The sequence below is a fragment of the Gopherus flavomarginatus genome, chromosome 19 (genome assembly GCF_025201925.1).
Source record: "Gopherus flavomarginatus isolate rGopFla2 chromosome 19, rGopFla2.mat.asm, whole genome shotgun sequence".
Classification (NCBI taxonomy): domain Eukaryota; kingdom Metazoa; phylum Chordata; order Testudines; family Testudinidae; genus Gopherus; species Gopherus flavomarginatus.
The window spans coordinates 20,909,653-20,935,937 of NC_066635.1; the positions used below are offsets into that span (position 1 = coordinate 20,909,653).

Sequence of the window (26,285 nt, forward strand, 5' to 3'; positions counted from 1 at the left end):
CCTCATTGAATTCAGGGTTTAGTGTTTTCTTTTTCACTGCTGTCTTATGCTTTGATTTCTTGTCCTCATCTGGTTTCAAGTAGCTGTAATTATAATAAAAAACTTGGTCAGAACACACAGCCATCTAGCTGAAAGTCAGCATCTCTTTTTTACAAGTTTGACCTAAGTTGTTCCCGCAGTCAGTTGAGTTGTATTCCCAGCTTTGCTGGTGACTTGCTCTGTGACCACAGGTAAACTACGGGCCTGCCTTGAGCTATGGCTTCCTATTTTGTAAAACGGAGGTATTATTTCTTACTTACCTTGGTTAAAGTTCTTTGAGAGCCTTGAGTGAAAGTCACTGCAGCAGTGGAAAGTAGCATATTGGCATATGGCATTAAAAAAAGGCACTGCTTGAACTCATGCTGAGCAGCTGTTCATAACCCCATAACCCAAGCCTGACCCCAGACGTACAGTACCTTCCATCTTAACTTGTGTAAATTTGATTTTAAATATTAACTTTAATAAATTTTTTAAATCTGTTCTACACCTTGTCATAGTGCAATGGTTATACCACACTCCAGTCCCTAGAGGCCACTAGAACTGCATGCACTGCACAAGTATGCTCTGAATAATTCCTGCCCCCAGAAATGCTGCCTTAAATCCCAGTTAGCCGTGCATCAAAGACTCTAGAGTAGAGTACCAGTCCACATCCAGTGGCACAAATCTAGATCCTTGCTGAAATACAAAGAACATTTGTGGAAGAGAGAGAAGACATCTGTACTGCCACCCCCAAGCATTCAAAAATCTTAAGTTGGGTTCCTACTTCCAGTTCAGTGCAATGTCCACTAGGTCATGATGCCTTCTAAAGAAATACTAACTTTAAAAAAAGCCACGTTTCTGCCTGAACTGTTTTTTACTCACTAATGTTATAAGTACACCTCATCTCACTTTTAAATCAGGGCTTTGGTGCTGTGCTCTGGCTCCGCTCAGGCTCCAGGCAAAAACCTGCAGCTCCATTGCTCCCGGAGCTGCTCCACGCTCCAGCTCTGGGTTCCGCTCCAAAGCCCTGTTTTAAATATAGTGGCAGGAACAAATATGCTGGACAGTACTTGCGTGTGTCCAGTTTGCTCTGCTGTTCATGTGTGTTATACACAGCAAAGAAAAATAAAATTGTAAGGGAAGGTGTTGAGCCTGAAATCTCCTCTAAGAGTCACGAAAAGTTAAACATAGTTCAAGTTGACACTGGGCCTTTAAAATCAGTTCTGTTTTCCTCTCCTGTTTTCTGTATCTCACTCGTATTTAGGTTTTATACATAAAAACAGCATACTTTTCTAACAGCTCCTGCTTCTTAGTCATGCCCTGAAGCCATAATCTAGTGTTTGTGTTAGCACAGTGTTTCTCAAACTGGGGTCACCGCTTGTGTAGGGAAAGCCCCTGGCAGGCCCCGTCTGCAGGTCCACGGTTCGCTGCTCCAGGCCAATGGGAGCTGCTGGAAGCGGCGTGGGCCGAGGGACTTACTGGCCACCGCTTCCAGCATCCCCCATTGGAGTCAGACCTACCGCTGGCACAGGTGCCCCACCGCAGACAGCAAGAGAAGAGGTGTGTGCATCCCAGCTAAGGAGCAGGGTATAGTCCCTCCTGTGCAAAAGCCTTCATCTGGTTTCCAGTCCACAAAGACTGCCTGCTGCTACAGGGGTGCAGCCGCCAGGGATAGGAAACGGCACAAAGATACTTTTAGCACTGGATGTGTGGGCATTTTTGTCAGACCTCTGAGCTTCAGGCCATACAATTCTATCAGCAGGAACCTTGTTTTGGGTGTCACATCACTTTAAAACAGCTCTTTGGGTCTTCCAGTAATGGAAGTGTGTTTTGGGGAGGGAGAGCCCACCCTCTGATGGGGATCAGCACATGGGCACTAACCAGCACAGCATGCATGGCCATCCCAGCACTTGTCGGTGGAAATTCAGTGACCGAACTCCACAGTGGAATCGAAAGTTAAGCCAAGATATCCGTGGTCCGCAGTCCCTGCACCTGTACAACCTGTGCACAGTTGATAAGAGACAACATACAATCTGAGAAGCCCCAGCAGGGGAATAGATCAGTCAGGCACTAATCAAGTTGTACTTGAAAGGGGAGGTCAAATCACATTGAGAAAGATACAGATTTAAAACTGAAATAGAACCCAAATTGGGCAGCCACTTCCCCCATGATTTATTAGAAAGGCTACCAAAGCTGAGGGCTGTTTTCCCCATCAGCTGTATTTATAGCCTGACTCCTATTCCAAAGGGGAAAGCAGCAGCACACAAATATTGCATGGCACTCAGACAATTTTTTAATATTGGGTTGCTCTATGCCATGCACATATTTCCTCTGCTCCATTTACTATGCAGGAAAAGCTCTCTGCTTCTCCGTATGCTAGAAACTCCGGATCTGAGTCTTCATACGATAGTTTTATGGTTTGGGAAGCTCCTTGGAATATCACTGTCTCAAGCCTGGTCTACACAAGAAAGGGGTTACGGTACAGATATACTGATACAGCTATACCAGCCAGTTCTCCTAGTGGAGAGAGAGCTAATACCAGCTAAAGAGTTATTGTGCTGGTATAGCTTATACCAGTTCCCTGAATGAAATAAAATATTCTGGCAAAAGGACATTTTTGCTGATATAACAGTCTGCACTGGGGGTTTTGCTGGCATAGTTATGTCACTAGGGAAGTGATTTTTTTCACACTCCCAGCTGACAAGGCTATGCTGGCAAAACTTTTAAGTGCAGATCAGGCCTAAGAAACAGCGCTGAGAGGGAGTTTTCAGAAGAGTACATATTATTTAGAAGTAAGGGCTCATCTACATCAAAATGTAGGACTGGAATTTACCTCAATAGATCATCTAGTCCAGTCCCCTGCACTCCAGGCAGGACTATGTAATAACTAGACCATTCTTGACAGGTGATTGTCTAACCTGTTCTTAATCTCCAATGATGGAGATTCCACAACCTCCCTAGGCAATTTATTCCAGTGTTTAACTACCCTGACAGTTAGAAGGGTTTTCCTGTTGTCCAACTTGAACATCCCTTGCTGCAATTTAAGCCCATTGCTTCTTGTCCTCTTCTTAGAGGCTAACGAGAACAATTTGTCACCCTCCTCTTTGTAACGACCTTGTATGTACTTGAAAACTGTTATGTCCCCCTTAGTCTTCTCTTCCCCAGATTAAACAAACCAAATGTTTTCAACCTTTCCTCATAGGTCATGTTTTCTATCTTTAATCATTTTTGTTGATCTTCTCTGGACTTTCATCAATTTGTCTACATCTCTCCTGAAATGTACCCAAAACTGGAAACAATGAGGCGAGGTCTTATCCTCAGGGAGTAAAGTGGAAGAATAACTCCTCATTCTTGCTTACAACACTCCTGCTAATACATCTAGGTGAAAAGTTAGCCCAAAGACCATTTCAGGTATCCTGTATCAAAGTACATTTTCAGAGGAACAAAATCCTGCAGCCCAGAATATTTATCAATTAGACAGTGGAAGGTAAAACGTCACAGAAATAAATCTACTCTGTCCCACTGGAATCTGCCCTGAGGAATGAGGAAGCTACATATATCACATGCCACTGATTTATGAAATTGGCATCTCTGCTCTACATGTTCTCCTTTAATTGCTTTTAGTTGTCACAGCTGGAAAGGGTTTGGCAAGGAGAGCCACCGTGCGAATGGCATGGCTATTACAAAGAAAAACAAGACAGTCTGCCAGGAAGACACTAATTAAGTAGGGAGCAGGGAGCGCACTGATCTCCCTTTGATGAATAAATGACAGATCATTACCTGGGTGGGATCACACTCAGAAGGGAGTGAGATGCAGACTTGATGATGCACTAAACATGTGAAAGCCCTTTGCAGGGGTTGGGAGAGAGTTGTGCATACATACACACAATACACCCACCCTACCTCCTCTCCAGAAAGTGCTGAAATAAATGCTGAGTCAACATGTCTTAATTCTCTTAGGGCTAGTCTACACTGGAAATGTTAAAGTGCTGCCGTGGCAGTGCTTTAACGTGGCTTGTGTGGTCGTGGCACAGCGCTGAGCTCTCCCAGTGCTCTAAAAAAAACCACCTCCACGAGAGGCGTAGCTCCAGAAGAAAGTGTAACCACCACCCTCTTCCCTCAAGTGACCTTCATCTGCACGTCTTGTCTTGCTGAGAGCAGCGATGTTGATGATGTACCTCGAGAGTTCTCAGGTGACAACTGCGGTTCTGTGTTCAAGTCTTTCACTTTTTGAGTTGTCTAGTAGGGTACGGACATTCCAAGTTGCAAGAAACATTTTTGTTTTTTGACCACATTGGGAGTGATCCCTCTGGATGTGGTTATCCTGTCAGGTATGGTGGGATAGCCTTCTCCTTGGGCTGCCACCTTGACATGGTGGAGAAGCTTGTGTATGTATACTTAAGACCCTAAGTGCAATGCCATCAGGAGTCCTGTACTCCTGGTGGGGTAACCCATGGTGATAAGGTCAAAGGTGAGGTACCAGACAAAGTGCAGCCCAACACAACACAACCCAGTATAAGACCCCAACGGCAGAGCAGGCGGATGAAGCAGAATTGCCTCTCAACAGCTGCAAAGATGGACGAAGGCTACCACAGAAAAGAACTCCCCTCCCCCGGTTTTCTTGGACCTCCTTATCACCAGCCACAGGTGCCATTTCCGCCAAGATTTGTATGGCTGGTGATGTGCAACGGCTCCCTCATATTAAACTACTCACGCACAGGCTTCTCTCGCAGGAAGAATTTTTTCCCCACCTCCACCCATAAAAGTCCTGCGGAGATGGGTGAGGTGACGTGATCACCAGAAGTCCCTACTCACGGACACGTGTGCAGGCGGTGACCACAAGATGGTCGTCATATGCCCCTGAACTGGGATGGGGGGATTTTTGGCGGCAGTGGTCACAACTGAGCAGCCTTTTTAGGAACCCCTCAGCTCAACTCATATGGGGAAAGGGCTAGAAAGGATGCTCCAATATAAGAAGTTTATGTGTTATGAGAAGTTGATGTATAGTTTATGTTTGTCTTTGTCTATATATTAAAAATGAATAAAAAGTTATAGAAAAAAAAGAAAGCAAAGCCAAGGAGATTAACAAACCGCATTCTGAGAAGGGATTTTAATAGAACAAGACCACCTTGTGGAACAAAGCAAACTTCCTTTGTGGGATAAAACCATATTACAAGATTGAATCCGATTGTCTCAGTCATTGCTCAGTGTCAATACACCTGACTTATTAATAACTAGTCTACTATGAGCACAACAGCCATTTCACTGCCACAAAGCCTCAAATGTCGAGCTCTGGGCGTTTTTCTCTCTCACACAAACGGATTTAAAATTGAGGCTGGCAGGACAAGCACAGCAGAGAAACCAGCAAAAGCTGAAGCAGCAACAAGAAACAAAATCAGAACTGTCATAGGACTGGTACAAAACACACCTGCAATCCTGGGCCTTTCACAGAATAGACTGTCTTAAAAAAAAACAAACCCACACTCAACCTTCCAGCTCATAAATTAGCTGGAGGTTTCTAGGCTGCTGTTAAGAGAGATTGATTTCAAAAGAAAGAATACGTTTTCCTTAGTTCTTCTTAGCTGTGTAATTGCCTTTTGAATTGTTGTTTACTCCTGACCATGAGCACATGCTAAGTGAACAGGATACTTAGGGTGGGGAAGAAACTAGCAGTTGTTCCAAGTAAGCACCAGGTTAGGTGAACGCACAGCCCACATGCAGAGGAAAAGTTGAGCTCCTTGTTCCAGTAGTACAAAGACATGATCCACACAGCAAAACAGCTTCTAATCTTGGTTTTACATGCCAGCCTGAATAGACAGCACTCTTCTCCTGAAACCAGGTGCACTCCAACTGAATCCCAGTTCAGCAAAGCACTGAAGTATGTGCTTAACTTCTAGACCCAAAGCATAAGAGCAGCCTCCACTCTCTTGGGATGCCTATACAAAATCCCTGTAGTGCTCAGTGCTCCAGGCATGCCCCTTCTGTCCCTGCACACCCCCTGGGATGCACATTGCCCCTGCACTAGGAGATTTCTTTCTGGCCTCCTTTGCTATGTTCAGATATAAAACCCCCATGCCTCAAGGCAAAGGCCAATTTCTAACTATGAGGGAACGGATTTAAATGAGGGCAGATGTCCCCATGTGCCCACTGCAGCATTCTTATACCTTCTTCTGAAGCATCTGGTGTTGGCCACTGGCTGCGACAGGAAACTGGATTAGCTGGGCCTTGGATCTGACGCTGTCTGGCAATTCCCATGTTCCTAGACATTTCCGCAGCAGCCTGTTGGAGCCAGGTCTAGATTCAGCCCCACAAGGAGTTGATCTGCTCAGTTAGGAGGTGCCATTTTATATGTGCACTTCTCTGGCTACACCTAGCACTTCACTCTTCCAGAAGTCTGGTCCTGAAGAATCATAACTCTTGAAACTAAAAACTCTCACTGATTTTATTACTCTCTCTCGGAGAAAAAAAAACAAAAAAAAAAAACAAAAAAAACCCACCCTGCATCTGAAATGGCTTCTGCTCCTGACAAGCCTACTGGCTCTCAGAGCCCACATAGTATCATCTTGGCAGTGTATTCGTTTTGCCAGATCTCTGATGTCCTGGTTGGTTATGGCGCTGGGAGCCCCTTGCAGGCCCCCTGAGAGCCGCCACAGCCCTTACTCATCAGGGGACCCACAACTTGCTCTCACATACTTCCAACATGGGAAAAATCACTTAGAAGCAAAAACTGATTAGGCCCCTAATTACTCGTTGCAGAAGGTTTGCCAGGTCTGCTCCAAAGGCCTCTGCCTACTAACCACCTCCTAGAGCTCTCAATAGTCCCTGAATATGACTCCACTGATGACACAGCTTTTGGCAGGGGTGCCTGGATGGATGCGCGCACATGCCATACACTGTATCCACTGGTCTGATAGTGGAAACTTTTCCCCCTTTGTTCAGCTGCTGCTGCTGCCCAGTCTTTAGGGGACCAATTACATCACTGTGCCGGGGACTCAAGGGAGCATGTTGGGGGCATTCTGTTGAAGGAGAGGGATTGGTGTTTTTAGGACAAGGAGTGTCACCAGGAATGCTGCTGCTGCTGTGCTTGAAAGCCAGTCACCTTATAAACCAAACTGAAGATCCTACCAAAGGCAGCTAATGCAGTGGGCCACTAGTTGGTCCTTCCACTGGTATGCCTGGAGGAATGGCTCTGAGTTTGGAGGAGACTGCATTCACGTTCTGCTCTTCACAGCTGGTGAGTGTTTTCTCCCCATCCGCCCAACCCTCCAATAAACTGCAGTCATGCTAGGGGGATCAAATAAAAAAGAATTTTTCATTCATGCTAGTTCATGGCACGGTCACTTTCATTCAACGTCAAAACACCCAGTCTGAGGCTGGCGGGATCAGTGCCAGGAGCCAGACAGCAAGATCTCTGGAATGGGAAAAGATTCCTATTCAGATGGCATCTGTCAGCAAGCAAAGCACTTGTGTGTTCCTGCAAAGGACATGCGGTGTGTTACAGTGCGGCAAAATCTCCAGCAAAGAGCTGGCAATTGAAGCCCTGCTCACTCTGCTTCAATATGTTACCAAGCTTAGCTGCAACAGAGCACTAGGAAGAAATATCGGATCAGATCCAGGGTGAAAAGAGGAGCGGATAACCCGTTCAGCAAATCACTTCTGAAACCAGTTTGGGACTATAGGCTCGATGGTTAATGGTGCAGTAAAGGGCTGGGGTGAGAGATGGTTTGAACAGCTTGTGCACTAGAACTGGGCTCCTTTGCCACAAGATTTGCATCAGGGATGGGCAACCCACTGTGGTAAGATCCAGCCTGTCCCAAATGTTTGACCTGGAGGCCACTTCACAGTCTGCCAATAGGCAGCTGGGCTGACTGGTTAAGCAGCAGCTGCCTCCTGAAACAGAGCCAACTCTGAATGTCATGAGCACCCGGGGGGGGGAGGGATTAGAGCTACAATTATAGTCGGTGGGGGGCACTAAACAGAGGGAAGAAAGAAGAGGAACAGGGAGAAGGGATGAGGCAGAAAGTGAGGAGCCATTCTGGAGCCTCTTGGTGGCCCTGTGTTCATCCTTGTGCCCCACTGAAGTGGCACAGGGAGCAATAGGCATCTGAATACCCCCCATTCCCTGTGAGCCCTACCACCTGAGGGATGGGGTGGCCCCCACCAATGAGGCAGGTTTGAAATCTTTACTGAGATCTCCCTGTGGCAACTGAAGGTTGATGCCCACAGGTCTCTGTCTGTGGGGAACTGCAAACCATGAGAAAGAGCAGCCACAGAACGTGCCATGGAGGTGTGGTCCCTGTCTCTGAGATAAGAGGTTTGATAGTGGCTAACTAGTGGATTTACGGTACATCTCTATTTATCCAAATAGTGTGGGAAACCTGTTTATCCCACGCCCAAGTATCTGAAAGCATTGGACAGCCTGAACTGCCATTTCATTGATACAGAAATAAAGGGAGTAATGCAGACATTTATTTAATACTTTGTGCTGTATTGAAGTGTAAAACACTAACTTCCTTGACACTGTCCTGCTAATGGTCCTGTTGTTGCTGAAATGGGACAGGTCTCAGGGCTTGTCTGCACTTACAGCAGAAATAACAACACAGCTCCCACCTCCGCATGCAGCACTGACATCTGGGATGGGGTGGGAAGGAAAAGTCTACATCTTGCCTGGTAAAGCACTGTGCAGACCTATGCTTAGAAAGATTCCACAGGCTTGGCCTAAGTTGCAGCACTTTTCTGGAGCGAGCCTGCCAGGTACTGGGGGATGGCTGTAGTATTGCTTTTTACTGACCTAATACCCAGCACTAATCACTGCCAGCCAGCCTGCTATTGGACTGGCTAATTCTCACACACACACTCCATGGGGAAACTAACCCGGAAGAAAAATGTTGGCAGGTTGTTTATTTTGTTGCTTGTCTACATCTCTCACAGGATACGCAAGTCTTGTCTTGCTAGAACTGTCATCTAGTCTGTGTTTGTACAGTGCCTGGCACCATGGGGCCCCCCACCTCCCAGAGGCCTAAACACACTATCAGAATACAGAAAAACAACAACAGAGTCCTGGCCACACCAAGGTACCAGGGCAGGAAGTATTGCATAAAGCAGGCAACGCACATGGTACAGCCTGCTCAACCCCATTTATTAGCAACACTCGAAGCTCTGCTTATTTGAAGACAGCCACCCCACCTTGCTAAAGTACAGCATTAATCACACTCGAGAAGAAAAGAGGGAACAGCACGTAATGGCTTCATCTGGACTGTCAGACCTGCACACAGCTGGCCTGGAGAATAAAGCCATTTAATGGGCTAATGGGACCGTGCTGCAGGAAGAGTTCCGGATAGTTAGTGGGCATCCCATCCTCATCTGCCTGCCTTGGAGAGGAACAGCTCTATTTGGAGACATAATGAACTGCTGTGTCTGTAGCTAAGCGACAGCTGGACTCACATGCGCCTGGATTAGACAGGCCTTGCCTACACTGGGAATTTGCCCCCATTACAGGAAAAACCTTTCTAAACCACAGTTAGTACCATGGCAACTGACCCTTGATTCTAGCACAGTCACCAGTGCAAATTCTCTACACACGGGGTTTCGGTGGTACAGGTATAGTTAGACTGAAAGCTGTCTGGGGCAGAGACTGCCTCGTTGTCCAGTTTGTCCAGCCCCTAGCATAATGGGGTCCTGGTCCATAACTAGGTTTCCTAGGTGCTAGAGCAATAAAACCCTGCCAAACTCCAGTGTAGGCAAGGCCATAGACTGGGACTGCAAACTCACCCACCATGGACACATCTAATCAGCTCCTTCTGCATTAGCCACTAGGGGAGAAGGAGAGAAGCGTGTGTTCGGATTCTGGCATAACTTTGATAACACTTCTCATTCTGCTACAGGGGATTAGGAGCACAAATCCCCATGGATTTTCATTGGCACTTGGGCTTCTAAATCATGTAGGCACTTAAACTCCCACCTGTAATAAAAATCCCAAGCCCAGGGAATCTGGTGAAGTTTGTTTTCCCCTCTCCTCCTTTTAAATAAATTAGCATCCATTAAATGTGAAGGTTAAAAAGAGCAAGAAAAGAGGATTAAATTACACAAGGCAGGTTTGCATGTACATTATTTTGATGCGCTGTAAAATAATCACTGGGGAATAACATGCTTGTAAAGAAATGCAGTCTGCTACCATGATGTCCTCATTTGCATATCTTAATGAGATCAGTTAATTTCAACTATGTGAGGGTTGAGTTTCCAAACATAGGCTGGCCAGACTGAACTCAGTTTACATTTTGTTCAGCCCTAGCAGCCATGCCTCTGAATTGGCGCTCACATACTGCAGGTTGAAAAGGTTCTAGAGGGTAAAAGCACAGTCTGCCAGGTTAGCACAGGCACACGCATCATTCTGGGGCGAGGCTTGTCAGCAAGACCTAGAGTGGCACAAGGTAGCAGCTGTCCTGCATTTTGCTATGATAGAAAGAAAGGAGCCAGGCAACGGCTGAGCTAGTGGGATCACAAATGCAAAACCTAGAAGAAATACAGGAGACTGAGAATGTATGTGACTAGTTAAGAAAGCAGAGAAAGGCAGAAAGTGCATTTGTTTCTTCGGGCTTGTCTACATCAGAAAGTTGCAGCGCTGGTGAGGGAGTTACAGCGCTGCAACTTAGGAGGTGTACACATCTGCAGGGCACCACCAGCGCTGCAACTCCCTGTTTGCAGCGCTGGCCGTACTCCCGTTTTGTCTCGGGTGTAGAGGATCCAGCGCTGGTGATCCAGCGCTGGTAATCAAATATAGACACTTACCAGCGCTTTTCTTGACCTCCGTGGAATAAGCAGGTATCCCAGCATACCTGAGGAAGCCTCTGGTAATCAAGCTGGTCTCCTTCCCCGGCTTGCTCTCGCGTTCCCCGAACCCCGAGCAAGCAGGTCTCCTTCCCTGCGGTTTGCTGGGTGGTTCCGGGAACGCGAGAGCAAACCGGGGAAGGAGACCAGCTTCGCCGCGGTTTGCTCTCGCGTTCCCCGAACAAGCAGGTCTCCTTCCCTGCGGTTTGCAGGGTGGTTCCGGGAAACGCGAGAGCAAACCGGGAAAGGAGACCAGCTTCGCAGCGGTTTGCTCTCGCGTTCCCCGAACAAGCAGGTCTCCTTCCCTGCGGTTTGCAGGGTGGTTCCGGGAACGCGAGAGCAAACCGCGGCGAAGCTGGTCTCCTTCCCCGGTTTGCTCTCGCGTTCCCCGAACCCCCGAGCAAGCAGGTCTCCTTCCCCGCGGTTTGCTGGGTGGTTCCGGGAACGCGAGAGCAAACCGCGGCGAAGCTGGTCTCCTTTCTCGGTTTGCTCTCGCGTTCCCCGAACCCCGAGCAAGCAGGTCTCCTTCCCTGCGGTTTGCAGGGTGGTTCGGGAACGCGAGAGCAAACCGGGAAAGGAGACCAGCTTCGCCGCGGTTTGCTCTCGCGTTCCCCGAACCACCCTGCAAACCGCAGGGAAGGAGACCTGCTTGCTCGGGGTTCGGGGAACGAGAGAGCAAACCGGGAAAGGAGACCAGCTTCGCCGCGGTTTGCTCTCGCGTTCCCCGAACCTCCCTTGAAGCCGCCCAACAGCGCTGCAGTGTGGCCACATCTAACACCACTTGCAGCGCTGGTTGCTGTAAGTGTGGCCACTCTGCAGCGCTGGCCCTATACAGCTGTACTAATACAGCTGTAACAACCAGCGCTGCAAAATTTTAGATGTAGACATGGCCTTCAAGTGGATGTTCCACAGAGCAGGGAAACAACCACAGGTAGTTTTGGACAGGGTTCTCTCCAGTGACCATGGAATTCGCAAAGTGAATGGGAAAGAATCCAGGGAACAAGAGCCCAGCTTGGACACAGAGGGCGAGATTTTCAGCTCCCATTTAGGCACCAGAATAAGGAGCCAGATTTGCAGAAGAGCTCAGCACATGGGATGCAGGCTGGGTGTGGAATTCTTTAAAAAGCTAGCCAGGAATGTCACAATGGGAGTGGCTGGGTGCTGAGCACTGCTGAGCAACTGACCCCATCTGTCTATCGGAGGCATTTCTAATGCACCTATCACTGTAGTGGCTAGAACGGAAGCACAACACAAAGGCTCACATTCAATTGTCTATAAAGGACTCTGCTTTTCACCACTTTGCTCTAAACATTTCACCCCTCGTCATCCACCCACCTCCCCTGGGCTAGACTAGATGAGCATGTCTATGTTCCTACTGCGTAAGAACAGCAATACAACATTGAGGGCTGTTTGCTGCTAAGCCAAGCCATGAATAACGGGAACACTGGCTGGGACACAGACAGAGAACGTGTTCTCTTTACTCCTGGCACTGGAACTGTGCTGGTAAAACAAAATGCAGTCACATCGCAACAGCTCTGCCAACATTTACTTCTTTGTCTCCTTCTCCAAACCCCTCTGTCTTTTGCATTTAAACAAAAAGCCCATCCAGAACATATTAGCATTAATTGCTGTGCTGTGAGTTTAGTGACTGACAGACCTGGCAACCAAAGTATTTTACTGAGTCACAGGACAGAGGCCTACACTTATAATCTAGATCAACATAGCTACATCACTCACTAAATGTACACCCTTGAGTGCTGTAGCTACACCAACATAGTCTCATAGTGTAGCTGTAGCCAGAGGCAGTGGGAGCCACTCACAACCCTGCCCTGCCAACACTCCCCAAGGCCCATCTATAGGGCTCCCTGTAAGGCTGACAGAAGGGAGAGCTCAGTCTCCCTTGGCTCATTCAGCCCTTGGCTTCAGAGGAGACTGTGCAACAGGGGCTGATTAGTGCAGTTTGTGACAGTGGCAGGATTCTCCACGCTGATTTCACACATACCAGCCAGGCTACGAGGCTTTTTGTATGAGGCTTTTTCCCTAAGTTGGCCATGTTGAGCTATCTCTATCTCACCTCTTCCACTGCTGGTGGGAGAAGGAGATAAGACTGGGATGCCCATCAACGATGATCGTGGGCTGGCACCAGTGTAAATGAACCCCACCTACAAATGACCCTTTGGCTATTCTGTCATTACATTCTCCAAGGGAAAAAAATATTTATTGGGAGAAACATCATCCAGACCCTTGTGTGGGAACAAATCTTACAGGGTGAGTAGATTGGGATGCAAATAAATAGCCCGGTGAATTTCACCTTTATGTCTGCTCATAACAGCTTTTGAACCTTCCTGATTTCTGCATTTGCTGTCATTTGTTTGCCAAGGATTTTCAGCAGACAGGGATCCATTTGTGATTCACCTTTGTGAACACTGGTTTTGGAACTGTCACCAGCAGTAAGAGCAACAAATGGTGGAGAAATGGAAATCCAAACACTAATAGGGATAGGAAGAAACTCCTTGTAGGCTGGTTATCCCAGAACTGCAGGGTGTCTTTCATCCTCTTCTGAAGCAGCTGGTGCTGACCTCTCTTGGTGCTGGGATAGATGGCCCATTGGTCTGATCCAGTCTGGGAATTCCCATGTGAGTGTCGGTGCTTGTCCAGACAAATGGCTATCTACAGAGTGTAAAGATGAAACTTATAAACTCTCCTGCCTCACAGTCCAAGGTCTCCCATGCGATCTGACAAACCCTCCTCCCCCCTGCTCTTAGGATGTATCACTCACTTCATACCTGCTTTTCCATCTGTTTTCCCATCACTCTTGGAAACAATTATCTTTGTCCAAGCAGCACTTGATCTATGCACAGAGTTCCCCTTTCTGTTGTCTCCAGGTAGACACAAGAGCACTCAGAACCATGCACAGAATGAAAGCTGCCAAGGCTGACCAATCCCACAGGAAGGTAGTCAAGGAGACTCATTGGTGTTATTGTCCATCTCAAGCCCACACAACACGTCACCAGCAAAGGTAGAACGACAGCTTCTCTCTGGCTGATAGGCTGTAAATGCTTCCTTGTCCTGCAGGAGTATTCGTGCCCTGGTGAACAGGGGCGCCATCCGCTATCTGAGATTAAGAGCCTCAGGCCTGGTCTACACTACGCATTTATACCAATTTTAGCAGCGTTAAACCGATTTAACACTGCACCCATCCACACAACGAGGCCCTTTATATCAATATAAAGGGCTCTTTAAACCGGTTTCTGTACTCCTCCCCGACAAGAGAAGTAGCGCTGAAATCGGTATTACCATATCGGATTAGGGTTAGTGTGACCGCAAATTGACGGTATTGGCCTCCGGGCGGTATCCCAAAGTGCATCACTGTGACCACTCTGGAAAGCTATCTGAACTCGGATGCCCTGGCCAGGTAGACAGGAAAAGCCCCGCGAACTTTTGAATTGCATTTCCTGTTTGCCCACCGTGGAGCTCTGATCAGCACGGGTGGCAATGCAGTCCCAAATCCAAAAAGAGCTCCAGCATGGATCGTACAGGAGATACTGGATCTGATCGCTGTATGGGGAGACAAATCTGTTCTATCAGAGCTCCGTTACAGAAGATGAAATGCCAAAGCATTTGAAAAAAATCTCCAGGCTATGATACAGAGTCCAGAGCACAGTGCTGTGTGACAAGTGTAACGGAAAGCTAAAGAATCAAATGGTCGCTCATGGAGGAAGGGAGGGGGGACTGAGGACTCCAGCTATCCCACAGTCCCTGCAGTCTCCGAAAAGCATTTGCATTCTTGGCTGAGCTCCCAATGCCTGTAGGGTCAAACACATTGTCCGGGGTGGTTCAGGTCAAAACACATTGTCCGGGGTGGTTCAGGGTATATCTCATCAATTTACTCCTCCCTCCCCCATGAAAGAAAAAAATCGTTTCTTGATTTTTTTCAGTGTCACCGTATGTCTACTGCATGCTGCTGGTAAACACGGTGCTGGGGCAATGAACAGCAGCATCCTCTCCCCTCCCTTCCCCGGTGGCAGACGGTACAGTGCAGTAGGACTGGTAACCGTCCTCGTCATCAGCCTGTGTGTGCTCCTGGCTGGCCTCAGGTGAGGTCGGCCGGGGGCGCCTGGGTAAAAATAGGAATGACTCCCGGTTATTCCCAGCAGATAGTACAGAACGGCTGGTAACTCTCCTCATCATAGCAACTGGGGGCTGAACTCCATCAGCCCCCCCCCCCCTTTCATATCTAAAGAAAAGATTCTGTACTGCCTGAGCAATCATAGCAGCTGGAGGCTGCCTCCCCCTCATTTTATCTCACTAAAAAGTCAGTGTTTCTTATTCCTGCATTCTTTATTACTTCATCACACAAATGGGAGGACCCTGCAATCAGAAGGGTTGGGGGAGGAGGGAAGCAACGGGTGGGGTTGTTGCAGGGACACTCCCTAGAATGGCATGTAGCTCATCATTTCTGTGGGATCTGACACGGAGCGGCTGTGCTCTCTGGTTCTCTGATACACTGGTTCTCACTTGCCCCATATTCTAGGCAGGACTGACTCTATTTTTAGATACAACATAAGGAGGGAATGACCCGGAGGGTCATTCCCATTTTTGTCTTTGCGCCCCCAGCCGACCTCAGCGAAGGTCAGCCAGGAGCACCCATGACAGCAACAGACGGTACAGAACGACTGATAACCGTCATCTCATCACCAATTTACACTGGCACGGCAGACGGTACAGAACGACTGGTAACCATCTCTGCTACCTTGCAAAGGCAAATGAATGCTGCTGTGTAGCACTGCAGTACTGCCTCTGTCAGCGGCATCCAGTACATAAATGGTGACAGTGACAAAAGGCAAAACGGTTGCCATGCTATGGCGTCTGCCAGGGCAATCCAGGGAGAAAGGGCGCGAAACGATTGTCTGCCGTTGCTTTCACGGAGGAAGGAATGGGTGATGACATTTACCCAGAATCACCCGCGACACTTTTTGCACCATCATGCATTGGGATCTCAACCCAGAATTCCAGTGGGCGGGGGCGACTGAGGGAACTATGGGATAGCTACGGGATAGCTACCCACAGTGCAACGCTCCAGAAATCGACGCTAGCCTCGGTACATGGATGCACACCACCGAATTATTATGCTTTGTGTGGCCGCGTGCATTAGACTTTATACAATCTGTTTTACAAAACCAGTTTATGTAAAATCGGAATAATCCTGTAGTGTAGACGAACCCTCAGAAAGCTATTGTTCTTGTTAGACCGTAGCTGTGGGGTATCCCCCACCAATATCATAGTCATAGTGATAGGGTGGCAGATTTCTAAAACAACTGTTTTCTTTGTATTCCTTTAGCCTCTTCCACCCTGAGGCTGGGATCTCCAGGTACTGAGCATAAATTCACAGACTGAACTTTCCAAACCAGCTATAGGGTTTGGTCCCCCAGTTCCTCTTAATTTCCTATGAGAATTGGATGCACAACTCCAACAGATGGATTTGAAAAATTTCAGCCTTAGATGTTAAGGCCAAATGGGGCATCACACAGGCCAGAGACCCTCACCTAGTGATTCCAAACTCTCCTGCAATAATTAACCCGTGCAGCTCCATGTGAGACAGACAAGCATCATCCCCTATTTTATGGGTCTCTCTTCCTTTCAGAGTGGAAACGTCAGTCGCTGTTAGAAAGCCATCCTGCTTACCCCGCCCCAGAATGCATTCCTTAAGGGATAAACCAGGGCGACTGGATTGATGGGGGCCTATCAGTATGCAACCCCACTGAGAGAGATCGCCGGGCAAGTGTTTGCAGTACAAATGGCGAGATGACCAAGAGGTATTCCCATGTCATTAGAAGTGGTTAGGCTGCTCTCAGGTTGCATCAGTGCCTGTACAGAGCCATTATGGAGATTGGTTTTGCTACTACCATATAATTGTCTCTCAAAATGTCATTACAACTGAGCACCGTGCATTGGAGGGGGCTGATCACATATGGTGAGAGCTACAGTGTTAGGTTGCACAGCACTACCCAGCTCCCGTTATTAATATGATGGTAGCACTAAAGGTCACAATTAGAGATGGAGGCCCTGTTGTGCTGAGCACGCTAGAGACAGCCCCTGCCCTGCCCAGCTTACTGTACATACACACACAGATGTAACCCCCAGTCACCGTTCACAAACTAGGATAGGGTCTGCACAGCTCTAGTGCTAGCCTGGCTCTTTAGCTCAAGCTGTAGTCTCATGAGTTTAGCACTGGCCCCTCGCTCAGTCCCTGGTGTTGGACAAGATGGTGGCTGTCACAGAGCCATCCACCCCAAGCCAGCACTCCACGGCCAGCATGCCTGGGGTTGGGGTCCCCCAGACCCTGGCCTGGGCCTTTTTATTTTTCATTTTGATTATGGTTTGCAGAATCCCTTTGGCAGGAAGGAAATTAAAGCCGATCCTGTGCTAACGCTGAATGCTGCACCTGCTCTCTGACACAGCAAGAGAGAAAGAAGCATCTCAATTCACATCTCTGTAATTTAGCCATGTTGAGTTTATGGTGCACAAATGGTTTGTACCTTCTCCAGACATTACCGGGGTGGTTTCCCTGGGGGAGAGCCTTTGGTTTCCCTATTTTTTGTAAACTATTCCCCAAGGAGGATAATGACCACTGGGGAATTCACATAAAAAGCTCTTGCAGGCCCTCTGTCACCCTACAAGCATGGCGTGGAATAGCAATGAGGTCAGGGAGCGCATGTGGGTGTATTCCGACTCCGTTCAAACAGACCATTTCTCCAGGGGCGGGAGAGCTGCATTCCAGCCTTTACACATCAGTCTTTCACAGGGCAAAAAGCTGGGTCCGCCTTTACTGAATAACAGTTCTTTCCCAACAAACGATCACAGGCTCTCAAGGTGCAAGACAAAAAGGAAATGTGCCAACAGGCCAGCCCAAGAGTGAGGTGCAAGTACGTCTGGTGCCTCCCACAGATCACAACCACCTGCTTCTCTGTTCAGGAAACTGGTGAGTTGATGCCTTATATAGTATTTTGCATACCTCAACACTGGCATACACAGGAATCATTTCATGCACTGGCTGAAATGCAGCCACCTCTGGAGTGAAACACACCAGCTGCTAAGTAGTGCAGCTCCGATTAGGACAGGAAGCCTCCGTGTAACTGACCTGAAACGGGTGGGCGGGTAGGCAGAATGTAATTACCCAGTTTGGGACTAAGCCATAGATTCTGGGGTGAGCACACCTGCTCTTGGGGACCTGCCTCTAACACACCACACGTTCAGCAGCACAGTGCGCCCTGCCCCTCTTGGGTGTCCATGCACCCTTGAAGGGCAAGGACTCGGGGGGGAGGGGTACAGGCAGGTGTAGTATTAAGGACCAAATAGGCACAGTGTAAGCTAGGAGGAAGTTGATGTCTCAGCCGTGCTGTATTTCTGACATGAGCAGATCCTGGGCTGGAGCAGCAATAGCAGCTACCTGCTGTTTACAGGTCAGCGGATCCAATTATTGGTTAAGTGGTGGGACAGAGCTGGATGGGGGGGTGGGAGGATCATTCTGAACTGGGGAACCACGCACCGCCTGCCCATGACCCATGGCAGGGAGGGTGGGGGAGATCACAGGGATACGGGGCTTTTGGCTTTTTCAGCCTGGCTGATGATCTCAGGCCACTTGCCATCCCCGACCTGTCTCTGCATATGGACCACCCTGAACTGGTTTTCAGCACACACTATCGCACCAGTGGTTGCAGGCTTCTTGCATCATGCCCAGCGCAGCCTGAAACACGCACGACTCCTTGGTTTGCTATGGGTGAGACTTTCAAAGGGGCTGGGGATGCCCAGTGCCCACTGAGATCTAACAGGAACTGGATGTCTGAAACTACCGCTGCTTGGAAAATCTCGGCCTGTTTCTACAGAGGCCTCCCCTGTGCTAGGTGCTGCACAAACACATCCCTGCCATGGGAGGCGTCCAAGGCAACAGAGAAGACAGAAGAGGTGGGTGAGAGGATCAGGCTGGGGGCAGACAGGACAAAGGAGCAGCAGGAACCGGAGGCTGTAAAAGAGACCAGCCGTGTGTACTGTTCACAGATGCCGAGTCGCAAGCAAAGAAATCACTGCGTCGCCTCCAGCTTCCCTTTAGCCAGTGCTGTCCTGATTACTTACAATCACCAGCTGCGCCCTTAGCCCTGCATCACTGAGGGGAGTGCCCTGCAGGTCACTGGCCTGGGGCCCTGGAGGAAAGAGGCAGGAAACTGAGCAGGAGCCAAAATCGTAAACCAGAAAGGAGGCACCTGCCTGTGACGGGACGGCTGAGTTCTTACTTGGAACCAGCAGCTAAAAGACTCCATGTCCGGCTCCCAGTCCCTCTAACGCCTGCCCAGACCCCGAGGTAAGATTCACTCTAACATCAGGGCTTCAGTATCACACCCAGTTCACAACAACAGGGTGTGTCCTGGCCCCAGCCTTGTCCTTAGCAGATACTTCGGCACATCACACAGCCTCCCCACTCCTGGCCACACATGGGGAAGTTCGTGCTCAGGGCTGGGACAGCAATGGGGTGGAGGTTAGGAGGGAGGTGCTTTGGCACAGCTGCAAGGGTGTTTGGTAAGGATCCCAGGAGTGCCTGCACGACACAACTGAGGAGCATTGGCAAAGGTACGGGTGCAGGGGAGAGCCCAGGGCTGGAACAGCCGGGGGGCTGCTGGTCAGGAGCGAAGAATGTTCAGGGGGATAAGTTTGCTGCGTTGTGTGTGGCTCCATTTGCTGCTGTCTCCCTTTCACCCCCAACTCAAAACCAGCCTGCTGCATAGCACGTGCTATGCTTTAAAATCTATGTATGGGAAAGAACTGGCCTGATTTATTCTTTGGACTGAATCTTTCCAGGCTTCCCCGGCACAGGGAAATGAGCTCGTATTATGCAAACTATCAGGTTTGCTGAATTAATTAGGGCCCTAATCAAGATCTCAATTATTCCCCCAAACTCTCCCCTCCCTTCTCAACAGCCGGAGGCCTCTGATACGAAAGAGAGGGAGGAAATCACAGTGCTGGGGCTTCACAAACATACACGCCCCCCCCCACTGCCACTGGATCACTGCAGCTGCTTGTAGCTGTCAGCCACCATGGGGTGATGATGGGAAGCCTCCCAGCCAAACATCAGTGCCAGGCAGACCCCTGGGGTGGGGGATCTGTTGCCCCTGGAGATAATTACCCCCAGCTTTGCTGACAGTCTCACGCAGCTTCTGAATCAGACTCCCCGGACCCCTGCTGCTCCAGGAATTGGACAGAACAAATGAAAGGGAAGCTGCGACTCATTATTCCACTGCAGGGCATTAATGAGGGAGCCAGATTGGAGCGATGCAAAGCCAGACCCTCCGCGACCTTTCCTGGGCACCACGTGCTGTTTGGGAGTGGGGATGGGGGACTCCATGCACACGGTTTTGCTAACCATCCTCCCAATTGTTCAAGGCTCCATTCACCCAGCAGCTCCTCTGGCGCTTTTACAGTGCACGGACTGCGCACTCTCCTCACTGAACAGATTCTGCTGCCTCCCTAACCCCTTCAGCACCACAGCGTGTCAGCATTCCCATTCCGAGATCCCCTCGCCCACGACCATGCTGTGGTTTGGGAAGCACGAGTCCTAGCAGGTTTACGTTAACATGCCCTGGTAGTGCAGGTGCTTGGCCAGGTAAGTAGCGCATAGACAAACACACCTGCTTATTCTTCTCCAGGATGAGGAACCTGGCAGCACGAATGGCGCTTTTCTCTGCCATAGCACCTTTGACACACGGATCTCCAAGAGCTATACGCTGCTACGCCCTACGCTGCTTCTCTGAGGGAGGTGAACGAAGCCACCCCCGTTTTTCAAGGCCACACAGGTGAGTCAAAGGCAGAGCTAGGAACAGAACCTGGGAAATTCTGACTCCCAGTCCCCTGATCTAATCCTCTAGGCCTCCAGAGCGTGTGCCAAGGTGCCTGATCTGACCACACGTGTGCCATTGGATCACTCAAACGCTCACCAGTGTGAGGGCATCACAAGGCAGAGCATGCAGGGTGGGGACAGTCTCCTGTAGGCTATTCAGGCTCCTCTCAAGGGGTTAAATCTTCCTGTCTCATGACATGGGCATCAGCCCTGCATAATGTTTTCTGATTGCCTTGCATAATGACTTAACTGTGCACAATTAAATCATTACATTAGGTTGCAAGGAAAGTCACTGGATCATGTCAGAAGCAATTGCCTTATCACTGTCCCCACACTGGTGACTATAATCACATCGGGCCACCCGCTTTATGGGACAGCCGCCCCACCTCATCTGTTATTGCAGCTTTACGACTCAAATAACGAGGCGGCTCTGGCTTGCCAGAACCAGAGGATGTTGCTGGCTGCAGGTGGCACCCAGCTGCGTCTGAGGAAGGTGCCGTTATGCCTCTGCCCTTTCAAGTGGCTATTTCCCTGCAGCCCCATTGTCTTGCAGCTGTAGCCAGGCAGCTGGGATTTCACAAGAGCTTCTGAAAAACCCCCATGCTGCCTGTCAGCATATTTAGGCCTTTAAAATACCTGTAAAAATCTGATCCTAGGAGACTTGGCACCCAAATCCCACTAGCACCCAACAGACACTGGGCTCACTGTAACCAAGTGGGCTGTAGCCCACAAAAGCTCATGCTGAAATAAATGTGTTAGTCTCTAAGGTGCCACAAGTACTCCTGTTCTTGTAACACATGGGAAGCCTTTTCCGGCTGAGGGTGGGGGAGGGGAGCAGTTTATTCCAAAGTCCTGGTCAGAGATATGGAAGGGACAATCAGGACCTTGTCCAGTTGCCAAGATTTTGCCTGCTTGTGATACACCAGCCAGGCCACACATCCAGCGGTCTCCTCCTCACTGGGCAGGCTCCCGGGCCTGCGCTATGCAGGAGGTCTGACCAGCTGATGGTAATGGCTCCTTCTGGCCTTAGAATTGAGGAATCATTAGGAGCTGGGCACCTCTGGCTCTTGTGACAATCCCAGTCCCAGTGTGCTATCCAGCCAGGCCAGGGGTGGCTAACACCACCCTCCACTCTGCCAGCTTTGCTGGCACGCGCTGAGTCAGGAGATAGGGCATCTTCTTCTGGTCCCAGCACATAGCCCCATGGTCAGGTTAGTTCAAGGGTACCTTCTCCCCACGCCAGCTCTGCACGGGAGGGGGGCCGGAATCCCACCCCCAACAAACGAAGCCAGAAGCAAGCTCTTGCCCTTCCGCCTGGTCGCTGGAGCAGATAGGCCCCCTCCACGTTCAAATCACACGTCACTTACTTACGTTTTCACGTAGGGGTCGGAGTAGCCATTGGCATCCATGGCAGCCAGGTGTGCGCAGCGGATGATGCCGACCAAGAGGCCTTGCTTCTGGGAGCTGTACTTGAGGGAGATGAGGATGCGGCCGCGCTCCTCCAGGGACTTGTCTTCTGTTTTATCTATCTGGGGGAGTTGGGGAAAGAGAAACAAGCACAACCCAGTGAGCTGTTTGTTCCACCCACAACGAAACGTCCCATTGCCACCTGGAACATTTTCAATATTTTTTTAATATTTAAAAAATAAAAGGAAAGAAAAACTTCAAAATGACTTTTTGTTTCGAATGAGACAATTGAAACAGTTGGATTTTTTCAGATTTTTTTCCAACTGAAGCAATCTGGCGAAACGGACACAGATTCACACAGTGTTTCGGGGTCACCGCAGCTGCATTTTTCACCAGAAACCCAGCTCTAGTCTTCAGCTACCTTGTCTGGGCTGCCCGCTGCATCTGATGGCCCCGGGCAGTGCAGCGACACCAATTACACCTGCTGCAGACAGAGTTCCCTGCGACTCTTTGCTTACAGCCTGGGTTCCGAAAGCTGCTAATACCATTGGTCCACGGGCTGGAAGTCAGGGGCTGCATGGGAGGGAAGACTCTTGGACCCAGAGCCAAAGCGCAGCGCTCACCTGGGGTGACAAATCACTGCCCAAATCACTGATGAGGGCAGTTCAGCCCTGTTTGTTATTGCCAGGCCCTGCTTGCAAGCCGGGATTAGAATCAGCCCAAATGATACCTAATGGCACATCTAAGGAGGTGTCAGATTCAGTCACGGTGCCTCTCCCACGCACTCTCGGGCAAGGATTTCCTGGGAAAGGGAATCTGGAGATGACTCACCCCCAAGGCAAGCAATGTGGGGTCTGGGCATGCCGAGGCTGCTGGAGCACAAAGGGGATGTGCATGGTACCCTGGGATGACCAAGGACGGGGCGGGATTGAATGCACCCCGCACCAGGGCCTGACTTTGCTCTTGTTCAGCCTGGGATAATGGGGTATCTCCCGTTTTAAATGGGTGTGACTGGGGGCACGAGGGAAACTGGACCTAGGGAATTTAATGATCCAATCATCAGATGGATTGGGAGGCGGACGGCCAAGGTTTCCAGCTGCCTAAGGACTTGGAAGCATTACTAGGAAGTGGGTGGTTTGGAAAGGCTCAGCCTGCCGGCAGCCTGCTTGCTCCGGCCCCATCAGAGTCAATAGCCAAACTGGCTTCAGTGGCCTGGATTTCACTGCAGGGGTCTGACATGAGCAAGCGAGTAGCAGGAGATGCTCAGTGGAAGCCAATGCTGCCATTGGGGGGTAGGACAGCTGAGGTGGCTGCACACCCCCGTGTACCAACATCCTTCACGGACCACTCGCTGCTGAGCTTGCACTCCAAGGAAACACACAGCTCTCTCTATGCACCTGCCTGGACATCCCAGCAGGACTAGAAACTGTGGTCATCTGCAACCACTCCCCTGGCACGAGACCGGACGTCTACCAGGAGACCCAGGAGCCAATAAGCCTTGCTGGGCTGATCGGCAGGAGAAAGCGATTGGCTGGCTGTCAGGGCTGCTTAAGGGGAAGAAACGGATGGATGGTTTTAAAGGACAACAGCATCTGTGAACTGTGTGACCTCCCCAGGAACTGATCCGCACTGATAGAGGAGTTCCAGCCCAAGGAAACATCCTGCAGCTCTGCTCCTCTTATCCGAAAGGTGCTAGTGTGAGCAATTAGCCTGGACACCGCGATTAGCCTAGCAGGATGAACTCTCCTCCTCACACCCTTCCACATGAAGAGTGGGATGAGCTGCAAACACGGGCAGCTCCAGGCCAAGCACGCCAAGCGTGTGCTTGGGGTGGCAAGCCACTGGGGGCGCCCTGCCGGTCGCCGCAAGAGTGGCAGGCAGGCTGCCTTCTGCGGCGTGCCTGCGGAGGGTCTGCTGGTCCCGCGGCTTCGTCGGACCTCCCGCAGACCAGCGGACCCTCCGCAGGCAAGCCACTGAAGGCAGCCTGCCTGCCGTGCTTGGGGTGGCAAAATTCATAGAGCCACCCCTGGCTGCAAAGCCAGCATTTCTAGGTGATCAGAGTTTAGCATTTTGTTTATCCTACTGTAACAAACCTCACTTCCATTGCACACCATGCAACACAGGACTGCACGTGAACAGACCCCCTCAGGTGCACACACTCCAAAAGCACAGATCCCTGCCGTACGAACTAAAGAAGAATCTCCATTAGCAGAACAGGGCTATGGCACATGGTCAAGCCGTTCTGATTCTATTCAACAGAGGGCAGTGGTGGCACAGCCTAGCCAGCTCATGACCACACCTATGCAAGTTCTCCTCCAAGGCTAAATCAGCTATGCTCTGGAGCCATCCCATCAAACCACGCTGCGCTGCACTAACACGCGAGCTGGACCCTCTCTCCTCTCGGTACTGTGGAGGGCTGCTGGCTTTGCATCTTTCCTCTCTGGCTGGTCCAAGTCCCTCTAGGCCTCCTCAGCCTGTCAGCTGCCACGGGGGAGAGGAGGGTGTCCCCAGTCAGGCTGTCGCTGCTGGCCCCTTTGCAGCGCTGAGGCTCAGCAGCAGGTCTGCTGTTGGCATGTGGCTAAGCATGAGCACTTAGAGGCAGAACTCCCAACGGCCAGGCTGGCGAGGGGGCACTCCCTCCACACCCGTTTGGGGAGAGGGGCTCTCAAAGTACCCCCTAAGCAGCAGAGGAAGGGCTAAGAAGTGAAAAGGAGACAAGGAGGCCGAAGGCAGAGCCGATCAGTCAGAGCTAGATTCTACCCCGCTCCCAGTCACCCATCCCAGAGCCCTGCCCTCACTCACCGGCAACTGCTTTTCCAGGCAGATGCTGAAGGTTTTGGTTTGGTTGGGCTTTAGCTTCTTCAATGGGATTCTCGTCTCCCCGATGAACTCATTGTGGCGGAACTTGTCTTCGTCGCAGACGGAAATTCTGAAACACACACGGGGGAGAGGGGGAATCAGTCTCAAGACAGGCTGGCAAAAGAGGAGGGGCCAATCTGTATTTCCTGCTAACTAGGGGGTGAACTGAGTGCCACATTCAAACCCTCTGCTCCTCCTAGACCCAGTATGGCATGGGCAGCTGCAGAACACGCTTCCTCCATGATGCCCCCCACGGGCAAAGGGAAAGCAGAGCTCTGATGCCCAGGCCTATCCAAACGCTGGCTTTTCAAGTAGAATTGCCCGACAAAGGGCTCCAGTTAGTGCCCTGTGGCCATAGGGAAAATACAGTCCTAATTCACCACCGAGAGACCTAATTCACCAGTTCTCCCGGGCTAAGCCTTCAAAGCACGGCCCAGAGACTGAAATGAGCGACCCTCCACCCCAAGATGAGTCAGCTCCTTCCCTAAGGGCTATGCGGGCACTGTCAGAAACGGGATGTCTCAGAGGTTTAGCGTTTCTCAGTGCAGTAAGTATGGGAAGCTGTCATAGCGCTCCAAAGAAGGGGGCCCATACCTGACTCCTCCCCATCAGAAAGAGAGGGGAAGCAGAGCAGCCATAGGTGCATATTCAAATATCATTGAAGTGCATTTCCTGAAGGATCCCAGACCACTTTACCACCATTCAAATGAAGCCACCTCTGGTTTAAGGGCATCAGCTGATGTACAGCAGTGGAAGGGGTGAGACGACATCAGCTGAAGTCATGGGGCAAACTGAGTCCTGGCAGCAGCACCTCTGGATCTGTCACACTCTCGCAGTCAGAGCAGGGAAGGCCTCGGGGTTTAAACATGAGCTTCCACGCACACAGTGAACCGAGTGTATCCACCTTGGACGGAAAGGTGCAGTCGATGCTGCTGCACTGGACTCTGGCTGCAGCTATGTTGACTCTGATGGTCACACTGCTAAGCCACCCCCTACGGCTTCCTGCCAGTTCTTGACGTTTGGAATTTCACTCTGCTTGGATGGGGAAACAAGGCTGGTCAGTTTCATTCTCTGGCTCCTGTGGCCTAGGATAAACCTAATGGGTGTTGGGAGAACAGGAGCACAGATTGGGGTGGGATTGGGGAGTTGTCCAAGGAGCGCCAGGGAATGAGAGCATAGTTTGCATTAAACACTGTACAGAACACAAAACGACAACAACAAAACCTCTGGTGATGAACTCTTCCCTTCCCCTCTTCTCTGCTTAACACAAGTCCTTCTGCCGAGG

General features: G+C 50.1%; 1 protein-coding gene across 1 annotated transcript in view; it reads right to left on the bottom strand.

Moving 5' to 3' along the window:
• The window catches only part of DOC2B (double C2 domain beta), a 133,682-nt gene that overhangs the window by 6,473 nt on the left and 100,924 nt on the right, over positions 1–26,285 (bottom strand). Inside the window, exons 5-7 of the mRNA XM_050928825.1 lie at positions 24,944–25,070; positions 22,106–22,263; positions 2–83 (exon numbers count right to left, since the gene is read on the bottom strand). Coding sequence (XP_050784782.1) covers positions 2–83; positions 22,106–22,263; positions 24,944–25,070 — 367 coding nt within the window. The remainder of the gene's footprint in view (position 1; positions 84–22,105; positions 22,264–24,943; positions 25,071–26,285) is intronic.